This window comes from Strix uralensis, chromosome 2 (assembly GCF_047716275.1).
Source record: "Strix uralensis isolate ZFMK-TIS-50842 chromosome 2, bStrUra1, whole genome shotgun sequence".
NCBI classification, from domain to species: domain Eukaryota; kingdom Metazoa; phylum Chordata; class Aves; order Strigiformes; family Strigidae; genus Strix; species Strix uralensis.
In genome coordinates this window covers 33,085,382-33,111,309 of record NC_133973.1, presented here as the reverse complement: position 1 = coordinate 33,111,309, position 25,928 = coordinate 33,085,382, and the positions used below count along the sequence as shown (strand labels likewise).

General features: G+C 42.1%; 1 protein-coding gene across 3 annotated transcripts in view; it reads right to left on the bottom strand.

Moving 5' to 3' along the window:
• HUNK (hormonally up-regulated Neu-associated kinase) overlaps positions 1–25,928 on the bottom strand; it is a 58,087-nt gene that overhangs the window by 16,641 nt on the left and 15,518 nt on the right. For all 3 annotated transcript variants that reach the window (XM_074858189.1, XM_074858187.1, XM_074858188.1), the window contains exons 2-5: positions 20,735–21,027; positions 11,753–11,808; positions 6,083–6,218; positions 4,120–4,247 (exon numbers count right to left, since the gene is read on the bottom strand). In XM_074858189.1, coding sequence (XP_074714290.1) covers positions 4,120–4,247; positions 6,083–6,218; positions 11,753–11,808; positions 20,735–20,940 — 526 coding nt within the window. In that variant the 5' untranslated portion in view covers positions 20,941–21,027. The remainder of the gene's footprint in view (positions 1–4,119; positions 4,248–6,082; positions 6,219–11,752; positions 11,809–20,734; positions 21,028–25,928) is intronic.

Sequence of the window (25,928 nt, the reverse complement as noted above, 5' to 3'; positions counted from 1 at the left end):
CGACGTGTCTTCTCCACCAGCAATACAGTGAAACCCTCGTGAATCCCTGTTGCCACATGCAATTAATGGAGAATAATATGTCTGCTAGTGAGGCCATGATGTCCTCATCTGAAAAGGCCATAAAAGTTAACCTAGGCACAGCGTCACTGCCCTTCACAGGTTCTCCTCTATGAGACTGCTGCCCTCCCCCTTGTTTGCCTGGCTGTCCTCCCAGGCATTTTTATCTCCAAAAGCACACCTGCATCACCCCCCACCTGCAGCATGAGACAGGACAGCTGGGCTGACATGTCAGGGCAGGGCAGCGGACAGGGAAGGAAGGATTTCTCCTCAAACAAATCAGGGTTAGACCTGACAGGAGCCAACCCCTAACAGCTTGGGTAACCCCGGTGCTCAACATCCTGCAAAAAGCAAGTATCAGATGGAGAGGGCCCTGAGAGGCTACCCATTTTGATGCAGGCCTACCGTCAAGAAGCTTATATGTGGAAGAGAGAGTTATGATTCTGTAATTACTAGTTCAGCTAAGTCTCGGATGGGTTTTTTCTAAGCTCTCTTCACAAATCGCTGATTTTTGTGAGATATTTTACTTAAAATTTCCCAATATTTTTGTTATTTTCCTACAACAGCAGTATTGCAGAAGCAGCAGGAAAAGTCTACATCCAAGTTCATAAACCTGAGTGCCCCCCTGTCATGCCTCTCAGGCACAGAACCCCCCATTATGGCAAACAACAAACTCCTCGTTCTTCCATTTCATCTCCTACGTCTCCAGCACTTCCCCCATCTCTGTGTTAAAAACCGCATGCATCCCATGGGTTCAGAGCAAACTAAATAACCCTCCCCAAACCAACACACTCCCCCTCCATCACCACTACCCTCGGTCCCCAAATCACCTAATGTCTCCTTGAAAATCTTACTTTTTTTCCCCCCTTGGCAAAAGGCAGACTAAATAAATGAAGCTTGTGAAGCACCACAGAGATCAACAGATCCAGACCCAGATAAACTAATTCTGGAGAGAAGATCCTCTCTGGGAGGCTCCCTGGCCAGCTGGACCTGGGTGACATGGAGGAGATGAGTAACAGCACCTTGGCTGATTTGAGCTGTCAGACAGTACAAGGAGGAGAGAAGCCTTTTCCAGTTAGCAACATGGCTGTGGGACAGCAAAATCAGTCCCCCAGGAAGCAAACACAAAGCTGCCCAATCGATTTTTGGACCCACTGTGTCTGAAGCCATTTTCCCTGCTGCACCAAGTAGGCTGGCAAACAAAGGGTGCTGTGAACCACCCCACCAGGACCTCGTTACCTGAGGCCTCCTTTACAAGGAGATGAGCTGGAGGACAGCACTCATCTGACTAGCTGGTGACCTGCACTTGGTGGCATTTTGTTCCCATGGTGTAATTTTTGGGGCAAACTTTGTTCTTTTGACAAATGAGAGACCAGCATCATGAAAAATAACATTTTTCTCTTAATTTCCTTGAGCGTACTGAGCTCAGTGATGCCCAGAAATAGAACACACTTCAGCTGGGGATTAAAAGACCTCTGCTGTCTTCATGTTCCTTGTCATGAATGAAACCAACTCAGTGTCTTGTTCACACTGTGAGAGTGTGCCTGGTTATAATCAGGTATATGGGTATCGCTTACAAAACCAGCCAGAGAAAATGCAATGAGGTCATTTCACAAGCCATGAGCGAGCTCCACCTAATAAAATTCTTCCTCCAAACTACAGGCATGGATAGAGGACGTCTTTTCTTCTCGTCTCCACTTCACTTCTCTGTTTCAGAAGGAAGACCATAACCATATGGAAGTGGTAAATTGAGGAAAAAAAAAAGGAATATGTGCAAGGTGAATACCAACTTCCTGAGCAACTGAACTCTGCTCACCTAAAATCAATAATCAGATAGCTGTGTTGTCTAAGAAGCTTAATGAAAAACAGTTTCCTAAATGGGAAAATCAAACACTAACTCCAAATTTTCCCTGTTGCTACACAGTTGCTTTGGGCACTCACGGTCACCCAACATTTAACTAACACAGGTAAAATATAATCTTATTTAATGATAAGACTGGCTGCTTTTATGATGGCACTGTGTGTTCAGTAACTGTGAAATTAAATACTGAAAGACAACATACTGAACAAGCAAAACATACTCCTGCAAAAAATCTCTACTCTATATGTGAATTTACAGAAAAAGAAAACCTGATTAAAGAAAAACATCCATAAACCTAAGAAGTTAATGAACACAATTCGCAGAGCAGAGGAGCAGAGTTTCTACCTGCTGACCCAAAGCCTAACTGTGGCAAGAACAAACGTCATCTTAAATCACAGACTGCCATGTCAGTGAACATGCAAGGCCGCTGACTTAGATCAAGAACCAATGTGTTCCTTTGTTCAGTGAGTAAACGTTAACATATTTAAATCTATTCCATTTATTTGCCATCATGTCTGAAAGTTCAAGCTGCTGTAGTTCTCACAGGATAAACAAAACTCCTTTCTCACCAGAGACCATAGTGTCAGTGAGCTACAAATGCTACAGAGACACATTTGTGAGAAAATTTGATCTCCGTTATAAAATGATAAGATGAATGAAACAGTAAAATGAAACCTGTCAAAAGTAATGTTATCTTTTTTGCTACTGAAGGTCTGGTCTTCTACAGGTCTTTTATGGGTGATTTAGCCTTTAACACATGAGTTGTCCCAGTGAAGTCAGTGAAATCTCCCACTTAAAGACAACTGAAAGAAAATAATGATTGGGGAAATAGTCCATTGGTTCAAAGACACTGCATAGCCATCATATAACTGCTCTTTATCAGTAAAAACCTCACTCTGGGAGTTAAGTTTTGTAAATTTTTTGCCAAACTTGGAAAATGTTTACTATGATATGCAAGTCCCTGAATTCAAGAGTAACTTTGCAATTGATGCAGCATTTGGCATCTAGATCAGTACAGCACAAAGCAGTCAGTATAAGCTTTCTTTTAATTTACTCAGTGGGGCTTTAGAGTGTGTGTTAGAACATTAAAATAGCCATTTTGTGCAACTGAATCCTAACGGGAAGTCTCCAAAATGGAAATACCAAACACTCTAATTGCGTCAAATAGATGGCAAGACTTGCAGCATCCCAGCTCACTTGTAAACCTACCACTTTACAACATGCCAGCAATATGAACTGCTGGCAGGAAAAGTGTACTTCATAAAGATGCTGAGTGAACAAGGAACAACATACTCCACTTGATCCATGGATAACCTGTGTGAGAAAACCCTTAACTACCTACTTCTTCCGTGTGCAGGTAAATCTGTACTTGGAGAATTCACCTGGTGACAAAACTTCCAAGGGCTTTTTCTTATACCCCGTAACAATGGTTGCCATCCTCAGTGTACTGAGTGAAAATGTATGCTATGTAACCCTTTTTCTATTTGCAATCTTTTAATTTTATTGAATGTCCCTTGTAAACAGACTGCCAGATAAGGAGAACAGAAGCTGTCCATGAACAACAAATTTAGCATACAAAAATAAAACCCAACTACAAAACAGAGTTTGTTCCAAATGCTGAGAACAGTCTTGCTGTAAGCTGAAAAATGATTCTGTTGCCTAGTGACATGGCTTTGAAGCAGGAATTAATATTTCTAATACTAATACCTCAACAATTTTGCATTTTGTGAGCACACAAAGGTTATCACAGGTCACTGTACCAAAATAACTTTCTGTGTGCATGTCATTATTCCATAATAAATGCAAGGTCATTCGAGGTAGCTTATCGTTAAACCCTAGTCAGGATAATGCCCAAGAATCTGTTATTCCAAAATAATGTGTTCATGCATCCATACCCTAAACTAAAATCATCTGAATGTGCAAAACTGACCAACTACTCTACAAAAGCAATTTCTCAGAATTTCACAGGTTTGTTCTCTCATATTCAGCACAACTTGTCACTTCTTCAGCTTACATACAGAAGATAAAGCAAAAGGAGTCATATTACAACAACTCCCGAAGATCTTTTGGAGGCTAAAATGAAAAAAAGGGTATTTTTCACAATTAGCATGCCATCTTGGTAGCATCTCACAATCCAGAATTCAATGCAATGGTTCTGATTGACTGGATATGAACAGGTCCCAGCACACCTCCTTGATTACCTGTAGAGAGCTGGGTGGGAAAAGGGTTCATTTCTTTGTCCACCATTTTCTGGTACAAAGCTCTCAAGCTGAATGGCTCCACGGTAAAAGGTAATGTTCCAGTCAACATTGCATACATGTTCACCCCACTAAAAAAACAGAGAAAAAGAAACCAAAATGATCAGGAACAAGAAAAAACAGGCTTAGCTTTTAGTGACTGCACTTCATCTTTAACGTCTGACAGGTACTAAAATAGACCAGGAAAAGCTCTCTCTTCTGTTGTACACAACGACTTGGGTAAGAATTCCCAGAGGTTTGCTCATGGAGGGTCACACAATGTGTAGGACATAAGCTGGGCACCACAGAACCAAGCCCAGCTCTTAGGCAACTTCTCGGCTAAACGCCACACCACAATTAAGTCTCTCCTCAGGCTGCATAAACATGCTGCTTTTGAAGGCCTTGTCCTGGTGCTGCCCTGGGTGTGGAATGACTGTCTGCACCAACGGGGACATATCAGGTTCTGGTTCAGCACCCAAAGGTGACCTCCATGGCCTCTGGTGCAGCCCAAAGATCAGATGTGAACAATTACATTTTTCAGAGCAGAAAACTTACTGCTTGTTTATGCCCAGTGAAGTCAGCAATGAAAAGTGGGTTGGGCACTCTTGTTCTTTTTCCTCTTAAAAGGGCTTTAAATTCAATTTGACTGGAATTCTTCCCTTTTGGGAATTTTCTTTCCCAGTCTGCTGAATACATGTATGTAAACAGAAAGAAACTAAACCAGTGCGCTATCATGAACTGCGATCACAGACACCATTTGTTCAGCTATAAGGAAGGGTAGGAGTTAATGATTTATTTTTTTTTAATTGAAAAAAAGAGCAGGACATTATTACTGGAGAAGTTTAAATGGTTTACAAGAATGACTGTGCTCTGTTTGACTGCATTTCTCAGGGCTCGTACTCTCAGCCTTGATGTGGATGGATGGCCCAATGCTGGAGTGAGAAATTCAGCACCCATACAATGCTTTAGCTGCGGGTGTCCTCAGAGGACAGACTGCAAACTCAGCTTCAGCAGGGGAAGTTACAAAGAACCTTAAGGAGCAACAAGGTAGCCACCGGATCAAACTGAGAGATGAATTTGACCCAGGTCCTAGTCTCATATATAAACAAAAGTCAATCTAGTAGTACCTATACCATACTTTACATTTTCCAAGCATTCCAAATACTTCAACTCTGGAATTGTCATAATTCTGTTATTTCATTGAAATTTATTCAAATGTTATTACCCCCTCTTAGTGAGGACAAATTTATCAATACTAAAGCAAAAGCTAAAACTCAACTGACTTCAGCTAATTCCTCTCCAGGATTGGCAAGGATAATTGACACCATGCCCATGGCCAACAGGAGGGTAGCGGGAGCTGCACAGTCTAAAACAGTACTGCAGATAAATTCATTGACTGCAAAACATCTTTCTGGCTTAATCTACCTCTGGCACTGGGGACTTCTGTCTGTTCTTTTGCCTGAACACTAGTAAGCTCACAAAGGCTCACAAGTTTTCTGGCCATTTTTATTTTCCCTTTAACGACTGTGCTTTCAAAATGATGACCTGACTCGATTTCACATTTCTGGTCAGACTTGACTGTGGATAGTGCATGGAGCTCATGTGAATGCCTGAGGATCCTTTGGGGAAACCTAAAAAAGCTGTTGGTCCTCTTGTGCCACAGCCATGTCTTCTACTATGTCTGAACATCACTGATCAACAGTTGTGCTTTACTGCAATCTCTCCATGCTGTATGTTCTAGCAATCTATATGCAGGTACATAAAGATCTATTTCAAAACAAGATATCTGCACAACATAGCTCACAGAGTCATACTAATTAAACAGATTTGCTTGCTCAGAGTAGCCAAATACACGAAAAATGTTTCTCATTTGAGCAATGGGTAACGATGACAGTAATAACAATTATAAACTAGAGAAGTAACTCACATGGACCAAACGTCTATTTTGGGCCCGTATTTTTTCCTTGCCAGAAGTTCAGGGGCTGCATATGCTGGGCTCCCACACTGGGTGCTGAATGGATCAGAATAACCCAAGATGCCTGCACAGTTGCTCAATCCAAAGTCTGTGAAAGGCACAGAGACAGAGTTATGAAAGAGACAGATACAGTAAAACCACGCTAGAACACAAGGGGAAAAAAGCACATTTTTTTCCAAAAGCAGAGCAATGAACTGCCTAAGAAAAAAAATCATCCACATGCAAAAATTTTATATAATTTGTTTCTCTGAGGTACTAAATAACCAGAGATTTCCACAAACAATAAAAAAGTCTTAGAACATGCACAATCATCAATTTCATACACAAAGCAACTACATTTCACTGGGAACTGTACGTCAACAACCGGAGTTGAGCTTGACCCAGGCACTACGTGATGTGCACGGGGCAGAAAACCACCTCAGGCTGTTGTGGATTCCATACTGCTGCAGTATGTTATGTAAGGCCAAGTTTAAGTGGGACTTCTTCAACATTTTCCTCTAAATCGTGTAAATGAGCCATCAAATGTAAGGCAGAGTGGGGGTTGCTTTCTGGGACTACTGTGGCGATGCATGAACGCACAGAGCTGCAGAGTCAGCATTTCAGCTCGGAAATAACACAGGGAGATCTTGGAGCAAGAAGGGGTATGTGTTGATTTGGCTCCTCCCTCCCCAACTTCTGCCTTGAATTATTGTATTTCTAGCCCCTGGGTGTATCTGACGCTCTTCTGCTGGCAATAATAACAAGGGACTGGCAAAGGCTGGCACCATGAGCTGATCGGAGACAAGAGGCAGCCTCTCCACACCGAAGGAGGCTGCAGTTTCCCAAGTGCTCTCAGCCAACCCAAGCCCAGGCTGGCGCCAAGAAGGGTGTTCCCACAGTCTCCCTCGTCTGCTCCAGTGCTGGTATGGCTGCAGGCTGAGCTAGGTTTAAGAAAGGGTCTTAACAATTAAACCGCTAAGCAAGGAAACAAAGGCAGAGTTGCACCAGCGGCAAAAGCAGCTGGGGGCAACGGGCAAGCCCACCCTGTCTAGTCGTAGCCCATGCTTGGCATGAAAGAAAGCAATTACGAAGCCACAGCCTGAAAGACAACATGGGAAGGTAAGGAGGGGTTGCAGATGGTCTTGAAAGTGAAGTCAAACAACTTGATGTGATCAAGGGAAGAAGTAAGATGAGCTTGCAAGGAGGAAGATGACATGGGCAAAGCTGACAGGCTGGGAGAACGGCCTTTGCTGCAGGGCAACATATCAAGCAGCAGAAGATCTAGAGAGGTCACAATCAAAGATGTTTGCAATTATTAATAACTTTTTACTGATGACAGCTGCAACAACAAAAATACTGCTATTAAGAACACTGACATCTGTTTTGTTCCTTTCTTTTTTTGATCCAGTCTTCTTAAAAATTCCCAGAATGCATGTGTGTTTGAAATGACAACTGTCTTAGACATAAACGAGGCAGGCAGGAGAAGCAGACCGCTGAATCCCCTTCCTATAGGCTTGTGTCTTGCATCCATGTGTCTTGTAGAACAGCAGCTTTCTGGTGTGCTACCCACCTGCCTGGTTGGGCTAAAAGCATCACATCTTGCAGGCTGAATGTAGCAGGCAACTCTTGACCCCATGCAATACTCTCTCTCCACAGAGTCATTAATTTGGGTCTCTCTCCCTTGTCTGCCTATTTATTTGTGTAAGACTTGAAGTAATGGCCTGTCCATTAGCTTCTACCCCACGTTAAATTTGGCTGAAATCAGACAGGAGTTCTGCAAGGTATTAGAAGTGCCCTGATAGGGCAGTCACATAAGCCTTGTTCTCTTACAAAACCAGGTGAAAAATAATAATGGTTACAAAAAAATGCAATTATAAAGATGACTGTGTGAGCCAGAGTGCCCAAATGACTGCACAGTGCTTTCCGCTTGACTGGCTGCATCTCTGAGAGTGAGACAAGCACAAGAAAGACAAGAATCACCATATTTAACATCTAAAGAGGCTGAAAGGGGTTTTGCTGGAGAACACTGTCAAAACTGAGGAGAGGATCAAGACAATTTCCTTGCTTCTGATGGAAAAAAATTAACTCTGGACACTGCTTAATCATCTCTGCTAGATATGTATTATCCCCAGGGTTTATCCAAATACTTCCAAGGATCCATTACTTAATTAATGTATTTATTAGCTATGGCCCGAGATGAGTTATGTCAACTGTAAAATACTTTTTAAAACTCCTAGTAGTATCTCCACAGAGTATTATTCATTGTCTTTACTGTGTCATACCACCTCAAAACTACTTGACTGTTATATAATGTTTTACAATCAAAGTATATAAGGGCTATTTTCTGAGATGGTGTAAATCAGCATCCCTTTATTATTATCAATGGAGGTATTCTCTAGTGGAGGCTTTCATTATCTTATTTGCTTAAACTATAAACATGTTATTCACTTTTTTCAGCTCATTCCTTTAATCTAGGCTGGTATGCTCTTTTTTTCTAATGCCTGTTGAAATGCAGAAAGCATGCAAACACATGCATACCGGGGACAGGGATTTTATCGCAAAAGAAATGGGAATATTGTTATTAACACTGTGGCAGCACATCGTGATCACAGTGTGATTTTTATTAAGGATGCACTGCTGATCTTGATAAGAACAGTATTACCACCAGCATTGATAATTTCACTGCCATTCCTGCCTCAGTCTTGGGCTTCCTTTCAATAAGCCGAGCTAATTACAGAATTCAGATCAAAGGCCACACTTGGTTTTCCAAAGTAAATATTATGACATGGAAACTCCACCACCCCCACTGTTCGTACTATCGAAGTATCGCATTACAGTACTACTCTTTAACGCCTCCAGGAAATCAACATTAAGTTTATGGATATATGGCTATCTCTGAAGCTGTGACAGTTGGAATAGGGAAAGAGTTATGAAACAGCAGAAGCCTTAGCACCAAGCACATGGACAAGTTTGACCAGCAGAATTCCACAGAGCTCAGCAGAGCGGCATATGGGCAGGGTCCTTCTGGTGCCATAGCAGAACGCCAAGGACTTCACATGGCCTGTGAGTGGCTTTTCACAGCATCTTTATCAGACGACTACCACCATGTACTGGTAGATGAAGAGAAGTGAATTATTTCCAGTGTTTCCAATCCTGATGTTCTTAGATTTGAGACTTTCAGACAGCTAAGTCCACTTAACACAGCAAAGGGAATTTTTACTAATACTACTATCTAAGAACATATTATAAATCAACTTGTCACACAGCTAAAAAGAGTAACAAAAGCAAGGTGCCATTAAGCAGCTGGGTGAAGAAAGGGACTCAACAGATTCAGTTTTCACTGACATGCACGTACAAGCAAGGACTTTCCGTGTCACTTCCTGGTACATTTTTAATCTTCATTTCACCTTTTATTTTTCCTTTATGATGGGTTTTCTTCATTTCACAGGTATTACAAGAGCAACATTTTTATTAGGTACTAGTGTGTTTGCTGCTGTACATGACACAGAGACCAAGCTCTCACCCCAAAGCAGTTAATGTGAGCTGGTTTTGTAGCTTAAAGTCTCTTCTCCCAACAATGAAAAGCAGCATATAATTCCTCAAAACATGTTCTTCACTCCTGAAGAACCTTCCTGGGCAGGACTATGTGATGACACAACTGATCCATCACATTTCTAGAAAGATAGACTACATAAAATATTGTACTAAGCACTGAATGAGCTGAGTGAGGGAATAGGCAGGGAAGAGGAAGAGGAGTAAATTATCTGGTCTATAAATTATCTGGTCTGTTCCACCAGCCACAGATGGGTGCTGGAAAATTCTCCTTGTCCTGGGAAACCCTGGCGGCAATGGAAAGCTGTGCTGCAGCTCAAGCACTACTTCTGCTACCACCTGGAAAAGAGGTGTTGGTGAGGAGAGGTTGCCCAGGGACCTGATGCTGGTTTCTGCAGCCCCTGCTCCAGCCTTCCCTGCAAGTGCAGCAGACAGAACATGAAGAACAGAGGCACTGCTTCTTCACGGTGAGCAACCACAGATCAACAGCACCGCTAGAAAGATATGGCATGAGCTGACTGTGGTATTAAATCTGTTTTTACTTACAGCGAAATTATTACTAATAAAGCAACCTTTATTTTTCCATAACATACCCAGTTGGATGGTGGGATTTAATTGCTTTGTTTTAAAATACATACTGTGTACAATCTGCTTTGCTTAAAACATCAGGCTGCGGACCTGAGAACAATTTATTTCAATGCTAGCAAGGCTACGGAAGATCAAACTGTCTCTTTTCTCTATTCTTCCCACACCACCCACTGCGAGGAGACCTTTCTATGCAACTGAAGCAAATGAAACTGCAGGAACAGTTCTGAAGTCATTTTTTGGCACGTGAGTTTTAATTGTACACATGTCATCTGATTAGGTCTGGGTTTGGATGTCAAGTTCACATACTGTTTTGTAATCAAACACCCAATAACAGGAAAGTTATAGAAATTCTTTAAATCTATCAGATGTTCATATAGCGCTGTTGCAAACCATCTGGTCTCACTTATCTGCTAAATCAAGATAATGGGTGGTATCCATCATTACTGATGAATGATTCATGGTAACATATCAGTATCCTCTTGACCCGTAGCTGAGGTAATGCAGAGTTCTCTTTTGCTGTTATTTTCCCAGAGTCAATTGATTTGCTACAGAGTAATGACTTAAAGTTGGGGTAATATTCCCAAAGACTGAATTCCCTAAGTAAATTCAGAATATTTCAGATTTCATTGACCATTCTCCTCTTGTTTGTTTGGAAATGCATGTGCTTTATATGTTACAGTGAGAGTCCATTTGACCTGAATGTTAAGTGTTTTTCATCACTTTTCACATCATGAAACCTTTCAAAGAAAGAAAGTCAGTCGAGTTTAAGTCTGCAACCACAGACACTGCTGTTGGCAAAAGTGTAGGCAGGGAGATAAATATAAACAGATGTTTGGGGTTTATTTTATGAAGGGAATATTTTCTTTTCAATGCCCACATTAACATTAATGGGAGTTAGGCAAAGGCAGTGAGACACTATACCCACCAATGATTTATCTAAAATGTCTGCACAACTTGAATGAATTGAGTGCTGCATACAACTCATACCTGAATACAATCAAGACTCTATCATTGATCTTTTTTATTTTTTAACAGCCCTCTAAACCAATCTTGTATTGGGTGCTGGAAGCAAATTTAACGAATATAAATATAGGACCAAATTTTGCCAGCTGCTAAAAATGTGTGCAACTCCCACTGACTTCAGTGGAAGCATATGCATATGGGGGCAGAATTGAACCCTTAGTAAATATGAAATTATCAAGATAATAAAATAAATTACTTCTGTGGTGTCAATTCTTTAATTCTTTACAAAGTTCCCGATTTGAATATGGAAGCTGCTGGTTAAAAGATGTAGGATTATTCCCATACCCAGTTAAAGCTGAATTATTTGGAACATTTTTTTCACAAGATGCTGTCAGGAACAGCTTGATTGCTATCTATACTCTCTCAGCTCCTCTCTGCAGCAACATTAGCAGTTGTCACATGAAGGATTATGAAGTCTCAAAAACTCTCTTTATAAAACTACCAATTTTAATTACTGGAATTGCCAAACTGGTTTCATACCAATAAGCTTGATATTGTTGTCTTCATCTAGCAACAGATTTTCTATCTTCAAGTCCCTGAAAGAAATAAAATATTTTGAGTGAGCCTCCAAAATAATGAAGCAGCTTCCCATCACTTCCATCAGTGTATTTACAAGATTCATATATAATAAAGCATATAATGAAAGCAACACACACACTTCCACATTCAAAGCAGAAAGCTCCATGCATTGTCTCCTCTCCAAAATTACCAGTGCTTTCACACCCAGTTTCACACCTATTCTTCAGGCACAAAATGACTTTATAAACACTTGTCAGTATATCCTGTAATTAATCAGGTTCTTCAAATTTCTCACATACTTAGAAGTTTGTAGAAATCTTATACACTGGAAACATTTCAAATATATGGTTTTGGAATTGGAGGTCACTTTCTCATTACTCTTCACAACCAAAGGCTCTTCACTGGCCACAGCTGAAGAATAAATCTTCTTCTGCAGAGATTTGAGGAGTCAAACATCTGTCCTCTGCTACTGTCTACAAGGGAGACCAGAATCAACCTTCCTTGGGGATGAAGCATCCAAACTCCTTATAGAGGTGTTCAGCTAGAGGTTAAAGCTGAGGCTGAGGGATTGAAATGACTTGCCCAATGCCGTCCGGAAGGCCAGTAACAAAGCCAAGAGAAGAAGCCACATAGGTTTTCTGAATGCCACGTTAGTGCTCTCTCCACCATGCCATCCTACCCAACCCCATAAAGCCACTGCACAGATCAGGGCCTGGACCAGTTTCAGAAGAGAGAATAAAATGAAAATGGTCTCCTCCTACAAGTCAACTGACCCTTCTTCTGATACGTACATCAGCGCATTGTTCACTTCACATGTTCGCTTTTCATTGTTCACTTTACATGTGCCTTTACATGGTTGAGCTTTCCTAAGCCATGTTCTACCTAAGAAAAATATTCCAGAGATCACCACCCCCTCCCAAACCACCCCAAAACGTGCAGACTAAGCATTAAGTATAATATGCAAAAATCATTTAGGTTGCTATACAACTTGCCCATGACTTCTAGCAGCTGGCTGTGTCTTTATCACAAGAATTCTTCCCCCATCCAGACATAAAATATTTCTAACAATCAGCATGCCAGGATATCAATAACTCAGACAGGCAGTGATGCTTCTCCCAGCACGCTTCAGAAAACTCTGGATAATAGTCATCAGCTGTAATTATGGGAAGTCAGTGACATCCATGGTATTTTGCCTTAGTAAGGCAAAGGGAGTAATGAAGGATGCCTCTATTACAGATGAAGATATAAGGCTTAATAAAATAAGACAAGTAAACCAACCAAACCGAACAAAGTACTTCCACAAGAAAGCATCTAGGAAAGAAAGAAAAATAGCTGTGGCCAACTCAAAGACTTTTTTAAAACGTTCCTCTCCATTTCATTTTATGCCCATGCTGTGTTTCAAATAAACCTGAGGCAGAAGACTACTCGCAGGTAAGATGCCACTCACTCCATCAATACAACTACAAGGATCTTCTCCAAACAGATGGTTCTACACCCCAGTGAGCATTTATTGCAGATTTTCCTTGCTTCACATGTGAAAAGAAATAGGGGAAATACTACTACATAAATCTACCGAAGGAGAGTATTTTGAAAATTTCAGGTATTCAGGGGTGATATCCAGACTTTCCTAGAGTGTCCAGCTTAAACACTTCCTGAGGAGAGGACTGCCTTCTGCACCAGTCCTCTTCTTGGAGAAGCAACGTAACTCAGTCAATAAAGAACCAGTCTGAGAGACAGGAGGAGGGTATTATGTTCCCTCCTCTGGCAGTAACCCAGTATGTTAACTTGAGGAAACCCTCCATGTTAAAAGTGACAGCTAACTTCAAATACCACAGCAGAGATGTAACCACATTTGCCCATGTGTTGACCAAGACCCAGCCTACAAAGAGCCCACTCTCCAGACCCACTCCCGCTCTGAGGTCAAGCATCAGCTCCAGGTCATACACCCCATGAGCCCAGCTGGCATCCACAGCATCCCTCTCCTCATCCACGGGAGACTCCACGTGTCATGACAGTGTTGCAGACCCACTGCCCTGTGTCCTCCAAAAGGAACTTCCCTCATACGGCAACCGCTGCCACTGAGAAATGGCTTGATACAAGGACGTGCCCTGCCAGATGGATCCAGATCAACACACTTCTGCATCCCTCTACTGCCAAAAAAGGGCTTATTTCTTCATGGCTCACATCTTTACTGCTTGCAGGTGGAGTTTCTCACAGACAGTGCAATTAGCCTCTAGAAAGATATCGGGGCCACGAATTTAACAGGAGAGACTGCCAAAAAACCAGTATGGGAAGGAGGAAAAAAAAACCCAAAACAAAAAATAAACTAAAATCAACAGAAGCACATGAAGCTTCAGGTCATACACTGCGATGCTCACTACAACGTCTCAAAGCGAGGAGAAAGACCATTTGGAAGCTCTGAGCATATTAAACATTAGCTAAGAAGAGGTAAGACTAAAAATAAAGGGAATGGGAAGATGAAAGCTGTAAGTTGAGGACAAAAGACATGCAGGCAATCAGAATAATAAATGAGTGACAGGAAGGTTAAACATAAACACAAGAAAAGATATTTTAAAGGATTCAAGGTTAAAAAAATAAAAATAAAGGTAAATATTATGGGGCATTTTAAAGCTATCAGAGGAAAAAAAATTTAGATATAGCCTCAGTATAGAGTGCAATCAGACCTGGTTAATTAAATATGTTTACCCATATGCCTATTCTCAGCAAATTTGCTGGTAAGTGATAACTGATCTTATAGCCCATATGCACCACATTTTTGTCAGCCCATGTCAATATGAAAGCACTTTTTTTTGGTGTGACACCGGGAGCTAGGACAACAGGTTTTTACTCCTTGATACAATCTAACAAGAAGATTCCACATGAACCAGCCTTAAAAATGCGAAGCAAAAGTTGTATGAAACCATACCAAAAATCCCCAGACTAAGCCACAGTTGGAGAACCGCTGCTACGCAGATGTGGACCCATGGGCAGGCACCAGGCAGGACCCCCGGGCAAGCCCATCCCCTGCAGCAGGCTGGCAGCGGGGCACAGAGGTGGTAGGTACCCGCAGCCAGGACAGCAGAAGTGCAAATAGAGCTTGTGTGATCCGTGGCCGTCAGGATAGGAGGGTTAGTCAGTGAATACTTTAGGTGACTTCAACAATGCACCAGATTACCCACTATTTCTTTTTGACAAAAAGTGCAGTGGTACAACCCAATTACATATCTGCCTTAGGCTCATCCTGCAGACAGGAAGGATTTCCCCAAACTTTCTAAATGCTTTATTATGTCAGTTCTGTCTGATTCAAACTTTAACTATTTTTTACAAAGAGAGGCTTATCTGAGTTGCTTCTTCTTTTGAATGTTTACATTAATTCACTGCAATGGGAAAAGGAGCACCATTGCACCCAAAAGTGTTAGGGAACCCTGAATTTCATGCACTATATTATAAATGGTTTAACAAATAAAAGAAAGCATACCACCTTATTTACTTTAGTCAGTGGAGTTTTTTGCATGTTTTTAATAGCTGCATACCGCAAGGGAGAATGCGAGTTACTGGCTACAACACACAGAGCAACTGCAGTCCTTGCTGAAGTCAGTGGGAAGACTCAGAACATTGAACATCACGTACACATGCTGGTCCCTGTAGACTCAAAGGTCCTCAGAGTTTCGCACATGGCTTTCTTGGTGGGTTCCAAGAGCGGGACACAGCTGCTTTGCGACTGGAAGGGCTGGGCAAGCACTCCCTTATTGCCAGCAGCATGTGCCACGCTGCATCAGGTTGAGGTGGGGAGAAGAAACGCAGTTGCTGGAGACCTTCAGTTTCGCTTCTTGAAGTAAATCTGATCTTGTTCCTTACTGTCAGAGCTCCTCAAAAAGTAGGACTAAAGGATTATTTTGTTTCTTCCCCTTAAGCAAAGTTTCAGCATTCATTGCTGAAAAACTTCAAAACACTCTCAGTGATTAAATACTAAAGGAACAACAAATCCTACCTTTTCCTGAGGGGTTAGTTCCATGATGCTGAGAGTGTCTAACTATGGTACAAGTTAGTCAAATCTATGAATAATGAAGACACTCAAGAAAGATCAAGCTGCATTACCACAATGTGGAGAATCAGCATATATTTATGCCTTGTCAGCTTGTGAAGCTAGCAGCATACAGTCAGCGTTCCCTGTATCTGAAAATACGCCTTCTTCATGGGATGGTTTGTTTGGGATTTTGTTCTGCTACTGATGGGGCTGATTTGTCTCTGGCTTTGCTTAGGGCTTCACAGACCACTTGGGAAACCCCAACTCCAGTCAGTGCCTCCACCAAGCAACACAAGCTGCTCCACTGAGCGAGCTACGCCAGGCTTCAGCTGTCAGCTCAGCATGCTTTTGAAAGAAGCTTATTCAGTGCCATTGCAAGCATCAAACAGAAAAATTTAAGTTTTTGCATTTCACGCTTTATTTCTTGTCTGGGGGAGGAGGGATGAGAAGGAAGGTTTTACCAGCAAGCAGCTGCAAAGCAGCAGTTGTTGGCTGCTGTCTCCTGCATCTTATATTTAATCAGAACAGAATCACAAAAAAAATCACTCCTTAACTACCACCCGCAAGCCCACTTTCTAGCCTCATGCAAAAGCCAGAGGTGGGTTGGAAAGGTTGCAGAGATCATCATACAACAATATACATTTCAAAGGCTTTGTTATCAAACTATTATTTATTGAGCCTGATTCTTCTATCAGACACAATGTCACTGAATTCAATGTGGTTGTCTCTGTAAAAAAGGAATCCAGTCTATTGTCTTCACTAAAACAATGTTTAGTTTGTTTACAGCAGAGTACTCCAAGAGAATGCCCAAAGGTAATCTTGAAATCTGACATAAAATAGAAAGACAAACCAGCTTTGCACTTCAAAAGGAGACTTTGTTCTGTAGTGCAGGATCTGTCATAAATATTGCATCAGCAGCCAGCCTACTGGCACTTAAAATTAATAGGATGGAAGTTATCAAAGCCAACGTGTCAAAGTAGTGGGTACCAAGGCAGGAATCCTGTAGCACCCCAAGCAACTGGATCATATGGCGCCACCTTACTCTGCTAGGGAAAGAGATCATGGAAAAAGATATAAACTCCACTCAAAACCTCGGGGTTTTTGGTGTCTTTCAAACTCCTGATCCACTTTTAATTACAAAATGGCAGTGGAAGGTATGAATATGCTGCCATGAAGACAGAAAAAGGGGGAATACAGAAAGCTATCTTGCTACCAATATATTATTAAATTCTTTTCTTTGACATCCTGACAGTAATTGCACTGAATGGGATTGAATTTTGTTAAAATTACTTTAAAAGGGTTGTTGAGAATTTCCTGTGGGATGCAGTGGCAAGCACCAAGGCTTTCACTTCATTTTCTCTGTTGTCCTTACACTCGCAAGGGGCTTATTGTTCATCCTGCTTTTTGACAGCATGAAGGTCTATGTAAACACCCTCTGAAAAGAGAAAGCTTCACCAGATACTGCCATTTGGGTTTGTTTTCCTCTGTCAGAGGGAAAGATAAATATTCCTACCTGATTCACAGCTGAGCTCGTTGCAAGTATATTTTTAGCAACCAACCAGCTCTTCTGATAGAAGGAATGAAACAGAAATGATTACATGCAATTATATATAGAATAGCGGCATTTCTTTTTTCAGTGAGTGGCCAAGGAGTCCTGAAAACTAGACACCCCTCACCGAAGATGTAGCTCCTGCACTCACAATCTTGCAGTCTTCATCCATCATAGGAGATGAAATATTTATAATTTAAAATGTGTTTATACAGTCAAACACAAGTTTTGTGGTTTTGAACCCCTCTAAATAAAATTAGGTTTCTTTAAGTTTTTTAATTTTAGGCTGTTTGCACATCAGTGCCTCTTAACAGAAGCATTTCCATTGAGTTCTGGGTTCCAGCTCTTGTCCAAAGATCCGAGTGCTTTTCTGCCATTCCAAGTCTTGATTGTAAGTTGTAAAGCTTACCAAGTAATATTCATTCAATAATGTAGCCAAATTTCATGCAACTTATCTGACTTTTTTTCATCCTGAGTTACAGAGCAGGCTAAGTAATCTATATTATTCCCTGAATGATGCAGGCAAACCCAATGATTTTTTGTAATAAAACAGTCAGCGAACACTTTTCAATGTCCTGCCCCATTCAGTGTGAACAATGAAAGCATTTGCAGAGAGATGAACAGTAGACCGCTTTCTGGCCTAGGATGCTGTGTTTTGTTTCACACGCAGCGAATGCGAACACCCACAGATCACCACATAGATGAAAGTGCTTGTTATTTTTACCTGCTTTAAAAATAACAACAATAACAACAACAGAACATTGCCATTTCATCTGGGGTGAGAATGAATCAGACTTCTGCACTATTTTTTCCCCCTCTTCAGTTGCCAATTGAGTAGCTTGTTTTTAGAATTGCCACAGTCAAAAGCCCGAGACACTGAAGGACAACTCCTGAGGTAACTATTATTCTTTCTCCCTCTCTTGCTCGCAGAGAGCCAGGAGAATAAATCTGGATCATACCACCAGTGTTTTTCTTGCATCTCTACACTGCTCTACGTACTTGCAAAATAAGTCAAGACATTGAATGGTTAAGCTAGAGAAAATACTTGGCAGATATACTGCCTGTGACTGTGTCAAATTTTATCAGTTTAAGCAGAATTGGACCTGCTCATTACCCAGACAGAAGACTCCCAAGAACAAGCTCTGTGCCGCATCGTGATTTGAGAAGTAGAGTGGATGGAGTATGCTGCCTTTGGGGTAAGGATTAATCCAATGCTACAGGGCTAGACAGACAGAGTTCAGCTGCCAGATGCAGTAGAGCATGTCAGTATTTCCAGGGCTGCTTCCTCCCTCTGCTCACAAAGGCCCCTCACACTTCAGTCTGTGACACAGAGAAAGCAGAGGGAAAGAAGGGGTGAGGGCCAAAACTGCTGTGAGCATGCAGCATCTGTATGGGAGCTCGGGCTCCTTGGGTTCACAGTCTCTCTGGACCCCAAAGCCTTGACTTCATCCCACCACAGTACCCTGCTGATTGCAGATTGTACCTAGTGAACAAACTACTTTTGAACAAAATGTGGGTTTGAATCCTCCCTGAAAAAGAAGGGAATCAAAGCCAAACCTACCAACCCCTCAATAAGTGCTTCAGCCACTGTGCAGAGGGTAACTTTTTCAGAGAGAGGAACTTCGGCTGAACTCAATACTGCTGTTAAACGCTAAATGTGGTCATCTTGTTCCTGTCGGGTTTTCCTCTGCCAATCTCAGAAACTTTGAACTTTTTCCTTCCTCTCTCTTTCTGTATGTACCGGATATCAATTGATCCTTTAAAACAGTAAGTAGACTTCTTCCTTTTCCATGCCCCAAACTTTGGGGTTAATCATTTAAAGAAGTCAGCAGTTTAGCTGTTGATAGAGAACCTGCAAAATAGACCTGGTGGCTGCTCAAATATTTATATTACAGTGGTACCAGAAATTTAACTCCAGATAAGATCTTAATACACCTGAGTTTGCATGTGCACGTAGCACCTACCCCTAATGAATCACAGAGAACATGCAGAGAGATTCAAGACAAAAAAAAGCAGTTTTCAGAGCACACAGCATTCCAGAAAGCCAGATGCACCCAACAGTGCTGCGCAGTGGTAGGCAGCTCAGCACACAGCTGGGCACAGCTGGAGGAGATGGCTGTGGGCTGTCTTCAGGCAGTTTGCCAGCTGCCTGCACAGCAGCCCTGCGTACGGGTGTGTACAACAGCTCTCCATCTTCTACAGTCAGTGCAGCCAAGGAAATTATACCCAGATCCTCAAAAGTATTCAGGTGTGTAGCTCCTACGATGTGCCTACATAACCTAAGAGGATGGGGCCTACCTAACTTGCTCAGCATCATATGGGGAGTACGTGGGAGTCCAGACTTAACACCAGTTGACCCAAATTTAGAAAGTGGAGCCTCCTTCTTAGACTATACACTATAAATACACCTAAGAACAAAAGAGGAGACATACTGGCTCAGACTAAAGGTCCACCCAGCCCACCACCATCCTGTCTCCGTAGCAGCCAAGAGCACATATGCAGAGAAAGGTACAGGCACAGGCAAACACACGTGATATCTCCACCTGCACTCTCCCAGCCTCTATGACTTGCTGCTCAGGGGCTTCAGGCAGAGGTAGCTACTCCTTAGTCAGCAACCCTCCAAAGACTTCTCTCTGATGAACTTGTCCTGTTTCCCCTGGAGCCCAGGTAAACTTTGAACTCCATAGTTAACTCCATGAAAGGGGATACATATCCTTCTTATACAGCAATTGAACAAAGGTCCTAAAGAAAGCAAGCAACGTAACAGTTTTGGATGTCTCCTGAGAAGACACTGTGAGATGAACTGAACAGTTGCATACTCTGCATTGTACTTCACAGTCTTCAGATCTGTGAGGCAACATAACAAATGGAAAGAGCAGGGAAGCAGAAGTGAGGGACTTCTGTGGTCCCATTCAGGCTTCGTCCCAGCCGCATCACTGCGAGGCTTTAGGCAAATCAGTTCATCTCCCTATACTGCTGTATTTCCACCAGTAAAACAACAGACACAACCACCTCCTCAAAGAAATAGTGAAATGATTCATTAGGTAATGTTGGTACAGAGCTTTAAAGAGGCAAAACAGTGCTACTTGCTCTACTTCAGCAGCCTTTAAGGACATGGATTCAGCATGGCTCCCATGTGCTCACCTGAAGCTACACACTTACTTAAGTGCTTTCTGCAGATACTTTCTAATATCTAAAATATCTAATATCTAAAATATAAGCATCTAAACAATATCATGAAGATTAGATAAAAAAACTGTCAGGAATATGTCTTTCTAAGGAAGTCTCCCTTACTATACAAATAAATGCCAAAATACCAGTTAGAGGCTCTGACATAAATTTTACCAGAGAGGGTTTTTAAGATTACCTGTGAACTACTCCTGCCCGGTGAAGATGTTCAACTGCCAGGATAAGCTGCCGGATATATTTGCGTGCTTCATGCTCCTCAAGTCTTTTTTTCTCGTAGATCTTGTGCATCAGATTGCCACCAGGGCACAGCTCCATGACAAGGTAGTAGCTGTTTTCAGTTTCCAGTATATCCAGCAGCTGAGCAATATTCGGGTGGCGGATCATTTGCTGGATCTGTCCTTCCCGTCGCAGATTCTTGGTGACATAGGTGTCCTTTTTGGCTCGTTTCTTGTCAATTACTTTCACTGCCACCTAATGAAAAAACAGAAAAAAGAGGGTTGTTAGCAGTCACACCAATGATTTATTGCTTTAACCTTGTATAAACAATCTCAAAAAAAAAAAATCAAAAGGATGTCAAGTCTCAGTTGATACACCATGGTTTCAGGCACAACTGCCCAGTTCAGAGAAATAGCTGTTTTTCTAACCTGACTGACAATTTCTTTCTTTATTCCCTTGTACAATGACAGACAAAACTTATTGCAAGGAAATAGGTAACAAAGGAGAGAAGACAATCTCATTAACAATACTTAATGCTGGGCATTCATTTTATCTATTTGCCCAGAAAGTCTTCAGGCTAGTGTTTACAAGTTAAGTGTAATTTTTGGCTTTTCCTACCTTTGGATATACAACTTGAGATGATATGCTTCCATGACAAGTTTCTTAAACTACAGCCAAATGTTAGTTTTGCATGATTAAACAGAATAAAAACATACTATAAAAACCAAAATAATTTTGGTACCACTCTCTTGGCACATTTCTTTTTCCTCCTTCAAAATGTACATGAAAGATGATCCCCTTGTGACTTCTAGAACTGAGCAACTCTGCAAAATCCAAGAAGGCAAAACCTTTTTTTTTAATGCAAGTTCTCAGTGGCAAACCTGCTCATAGCTGTCAAGTCAACTGAAGCCCATCATGAAAGTACATGATAAAACTAAGGAGACTCTGTACCACAATCTATGACACAGCACGTGCTAGCGCTTATCCAAGTGCTTTCCCTCTCATTGCTGGTGCAGAACACCACATGAGAGCAAAACACTGGGACACACTAGGCTATTGCTCTGTACTACACCTGAAGAACCTGGTTCCTTTTATTGTTTTAATGGATTCACTAAATAGCCGCAATAAAAGTATCTGCCTTTTTCTGCCTCAAATTTATAGCCACTTATTTATTTATTGAGATTTCTTGTTAAGATTGGGTGCTGCAGACTTCCAGGTCATCTGCACCAGACAAAGATTTAACAGCTTGTGCCAGACTGAGCAACAAAAGACATCACGAAATCCTCCTCCTGGGCTCCTCATTTCCTCAGAGCTCTGCAACAAAGGAAGTCCTTCACCACATGCACCCGGACCCCGCAGCTTGCCCATCATTACCCACGTGACAGCTGCTTGTTTGTCAGGATGAGAAGGGGGGAAACATGGTGCTTGGTATTGCTGCGTGACACTGAATTTAACATGATGTGAAAGAGTCTTGTTTGCATGGGTACAGGTCCAACAAAACGCACAGAAAATGCCACATCTGCCCCCCCAGATGGAGACACAAAGATGCTGCATCCACATCTTTGCCGTCTGCCTTGATCTGGCCTTGGAGGATCTCCTGCATTACTTTTTACTCCTACAATGAGAAGGAATAACAAATGTGGGGAAAACGTCAGACTTTTATCTACCCTAGCCTTAACACCCAGACAACAGCACAAGCCCAAGAGGCTTCCCTCCATCTCCAGCTCATACAACATCCCTCCTCATGGCCGATGAACTAACTACTCACAGCAAACTCACTTTCAACTATGGCTAACTACATCATAACAATCTGCAGTAGTGCAGGCTGGTGGGCTTCGGCAACAGGGAGACAAACATATTCAAAACATATCTGGCTGCCTTCCTAGCTTGAGAAAGTGCCAAGCACACATCAAGCACATGACAGCTCCCAGTCTGACTAGCCTTACCTTTATTTTTTCTACAAGCAAAGGAAAGGTTAAATTAGTGAACATTTTGGTTTTCCTTTAGAGAACAAAAGCCACAAAAAAATATGGTCTGGAAATATGACAACAAAAATAGATCTATACCCTTTGACATGAATGCCTTGAATCAAAGTCAAGTTTTATCAGCAGAGGAATTGAAGAATAAAACTACAGGAGTTGGGGCTTCACAGTCTGTCCTAAGAGCCAGAAGTCAGTATCACTGAGAACATTATTAGCTGGATACATTTCTGCTGCTAAAGGATCATTCTAATGAAATACCCTTGATAAAGAGATAAGGCTGAACACCACACATGAGACAGCTGTCTGGGTGAAGCCCACAGCAGCATCAAGACCACAAATGCCTGGAAGCTACATTCCTGACTAGTCACATTAAAGAAAGATCATTTAGCTGTAAGATAAAACAACAGGTAAGTCAGAGCTTAACCTCACCATTTTTGAAAGCCTCAGGTGATTCACCAAGGAAACAGTCTTAAATTAGTACGTTCTTCCATCTAATGAGATAGAACTGAGAACACAGAGGCTTGCATGGATTATACAGACAGCAAACCACAGAAGTTATTCTGGTGAGGACAAACAAATTCATGGGTTACAGAAACATGAGATGCCAGATTGTTTGCTGGCAGCACAACACACACACACACACACACACACACACACACGAAAAAAAAGCTGGTATTTTCCGCAGCTGCAGGATACAAAACACGGAGTATTAAGAGTATGGAGCAGTAAATCTGTTATCCATATCGGTAAGTCATCCCCCATTCACTGAGCAAAAAAAGCACATTACTACACATGTGCACATCTGCTGCCCAGGCTGAGCACTGCTGTAGAGACAGGGGCAACCATCTGAACCCAGGAGGCAGAGCCAACTATGTGACTACTTGATGACTTTTTCACCGTCACAATTAGCTTTCTGTGCCTTAAGGACAAATTTCCTTATTGATTTTGACAGATACTTGGTCAGTCACCCTACCTATCCCAGCAGACAAGCAAAGCTGCTTTCAGACCCATGCCTGACTCCCAGCTACCTTTCCCCCTTCAAGGCCCCTTGCATTGGGTCCGAGAGATCCACCAGCACACCTGACAGAGCTGACAAAAAAGGTGGAAACAAGAGTTTTGTTTTGGCAACAGCTTTGCATAGGGGAAAGAGAAGAGTAAAACACCAGGTAAAGCTATGGCAGACTTGCATCTCCCACACCAGGCAGGAAACTAGCTTCAGGGTGATACTACTTGCTCCTGGGACAGATGTGCGTGGGACTTTGCATCCTCTCCTAAGTCCGTGCTGCAGCACAGGGGACCCCAGAAATATCTCAGACAGGTGTTCCCCTCCCATCTCAAGGACCATTCAAAAGTCAGGGTCTTTAAAGAAACCTCTATATAGCTAAAGAAAAAAATATTATAGTTGACCTAAACACACAAGCAGCCTATCAACTTTGATATGGATGTTCTCCATAATAGCTTCTAGCATCTGTTCCTCTGTTCCTCCTGCGCCTTCTTCCTTACTACTGCTTTCACTTATTCTCTGTCCTCCTAAGCCACTCCCCTTTCCCTTGCACTGCGGTTCTTTTTGCCTTTGCTTTCTTGTAGGATCACTTTGCTTTCCGAAATGAAATGCATCCCATGCTACAAGGGTTGTGCAAAGTGTCAGCACTCTCAGGCAGCACTCCTGTGGGGTTTTTTTGCTTGTTTGGGTTTCTTGGATTTTCCTCTGATTTACAATTTACTTTGAAGCATACACAGGAAATCTAGGGATCAAACTCTGCATTCAATTACTCCAGGGTTGACTTAGCTAAATATCCCGGATTTTGAGTTCATCCAGAGTTAGACCAAGGTAAGTGAAGACCGAATGTGCCCCAACACATTTAATGTACACAGCCTCCTGTATGCTGTAGATGTCTGTGCACACATCTGAAAATTGCATTCATGCAGAAGGAAAAAGCACTCAGTAGAGAAAATAATGTAGATGTTAGATAACCATAAAATAAACACATTCAAGCTTTCATAGCCTACTCAAGACGTGCCAATTATTCAGTTTTGCTCTCCCAAGTTTCAAGTAGGGGCTCTTTGTCTCTGCATCACGCCTATCTCCTGACTTAAATTCTTGGCCAATATTGGCACAGAAATAAAAAAAATAAATGATAAAGCAAGTAATTACTCTGAATATGTAGCAACAGTGGCTCTTGACATTCAACACTTTGCTTTTGGCTAAACCTTTGCTGTGTAAATAAATAAAGGGTTTAGGTTATTCTGTGTATGAGATACAAAGATGAGTAATAGGCCATATTTTTGGTTCCTGAGTCCTAGAATTATACTGTTGGAATGAATTACTTTTCTGAAGTTTATGGTGTGACACATCATATGAGCAATTGCTGCTTCTCTCGATGGTTGCACTAAAATAGTTCAGGTTGGGCTAAAGCGTACTGAAGCGGAGGTGAGGGGGAAGTGCAAGCACCACTCTTCTCCACAGATCCTTGGAGATCGCGACATTGCTTACAGAACCAAGCAGCTAAAACACCATGAGCAAATACAGGCACGTGTCATCACCCAAACAAAGGCACACGTTTGACACACACGAGTGGAGAATTTTTGCCAGCTAGTGTTTTAAGAGGGTTTGTGAATCTGCAAGAGAGAGGTGGAGGGGGGTGGAGCTGACTGGCACCAAACTGCACAAAAACAGTCACAGCAAGGCCCTGAGAAAAAGCAAGAAGAGACAGTTCAAAGGACCAAACGTTGCCTGGAGAAACCTGGGAGCCAGGGCTTCGGTTGCTAGATCACTGCTGCATCCAGAGAAAACACATTTCACATCCTCTTTGCAAACAGTCATGCCTTAACATACAAAATTGCAGCAAAGCATGGAAGGTGGCTGACACGCATCCTAAGCATGCCCCAGCGTAGCGTCCATGTGTCCATGCAAAAAGCACATTTTGTGTTGGGCAGCTCCCCAGGTCTGAGCCCCAGGAGCACGCCGAGCCCATGGAACCAGTGATGAGCCTGTGGCACCAGGCAGGAGGAACCTCCAGGTGTTCAGTGGGCAGAGGTCAAAGCCAACTTCTCCCCCTCCCCTTCTGTCAGCTATTTATCACCCCGCCAGTGACAGTTGGAAAAATTGCAGGTCAAGAAGTAGTGCATTAGTGAGGGAAAGATCACTGTCTGACTGCTCTGCAGCACTGTCAT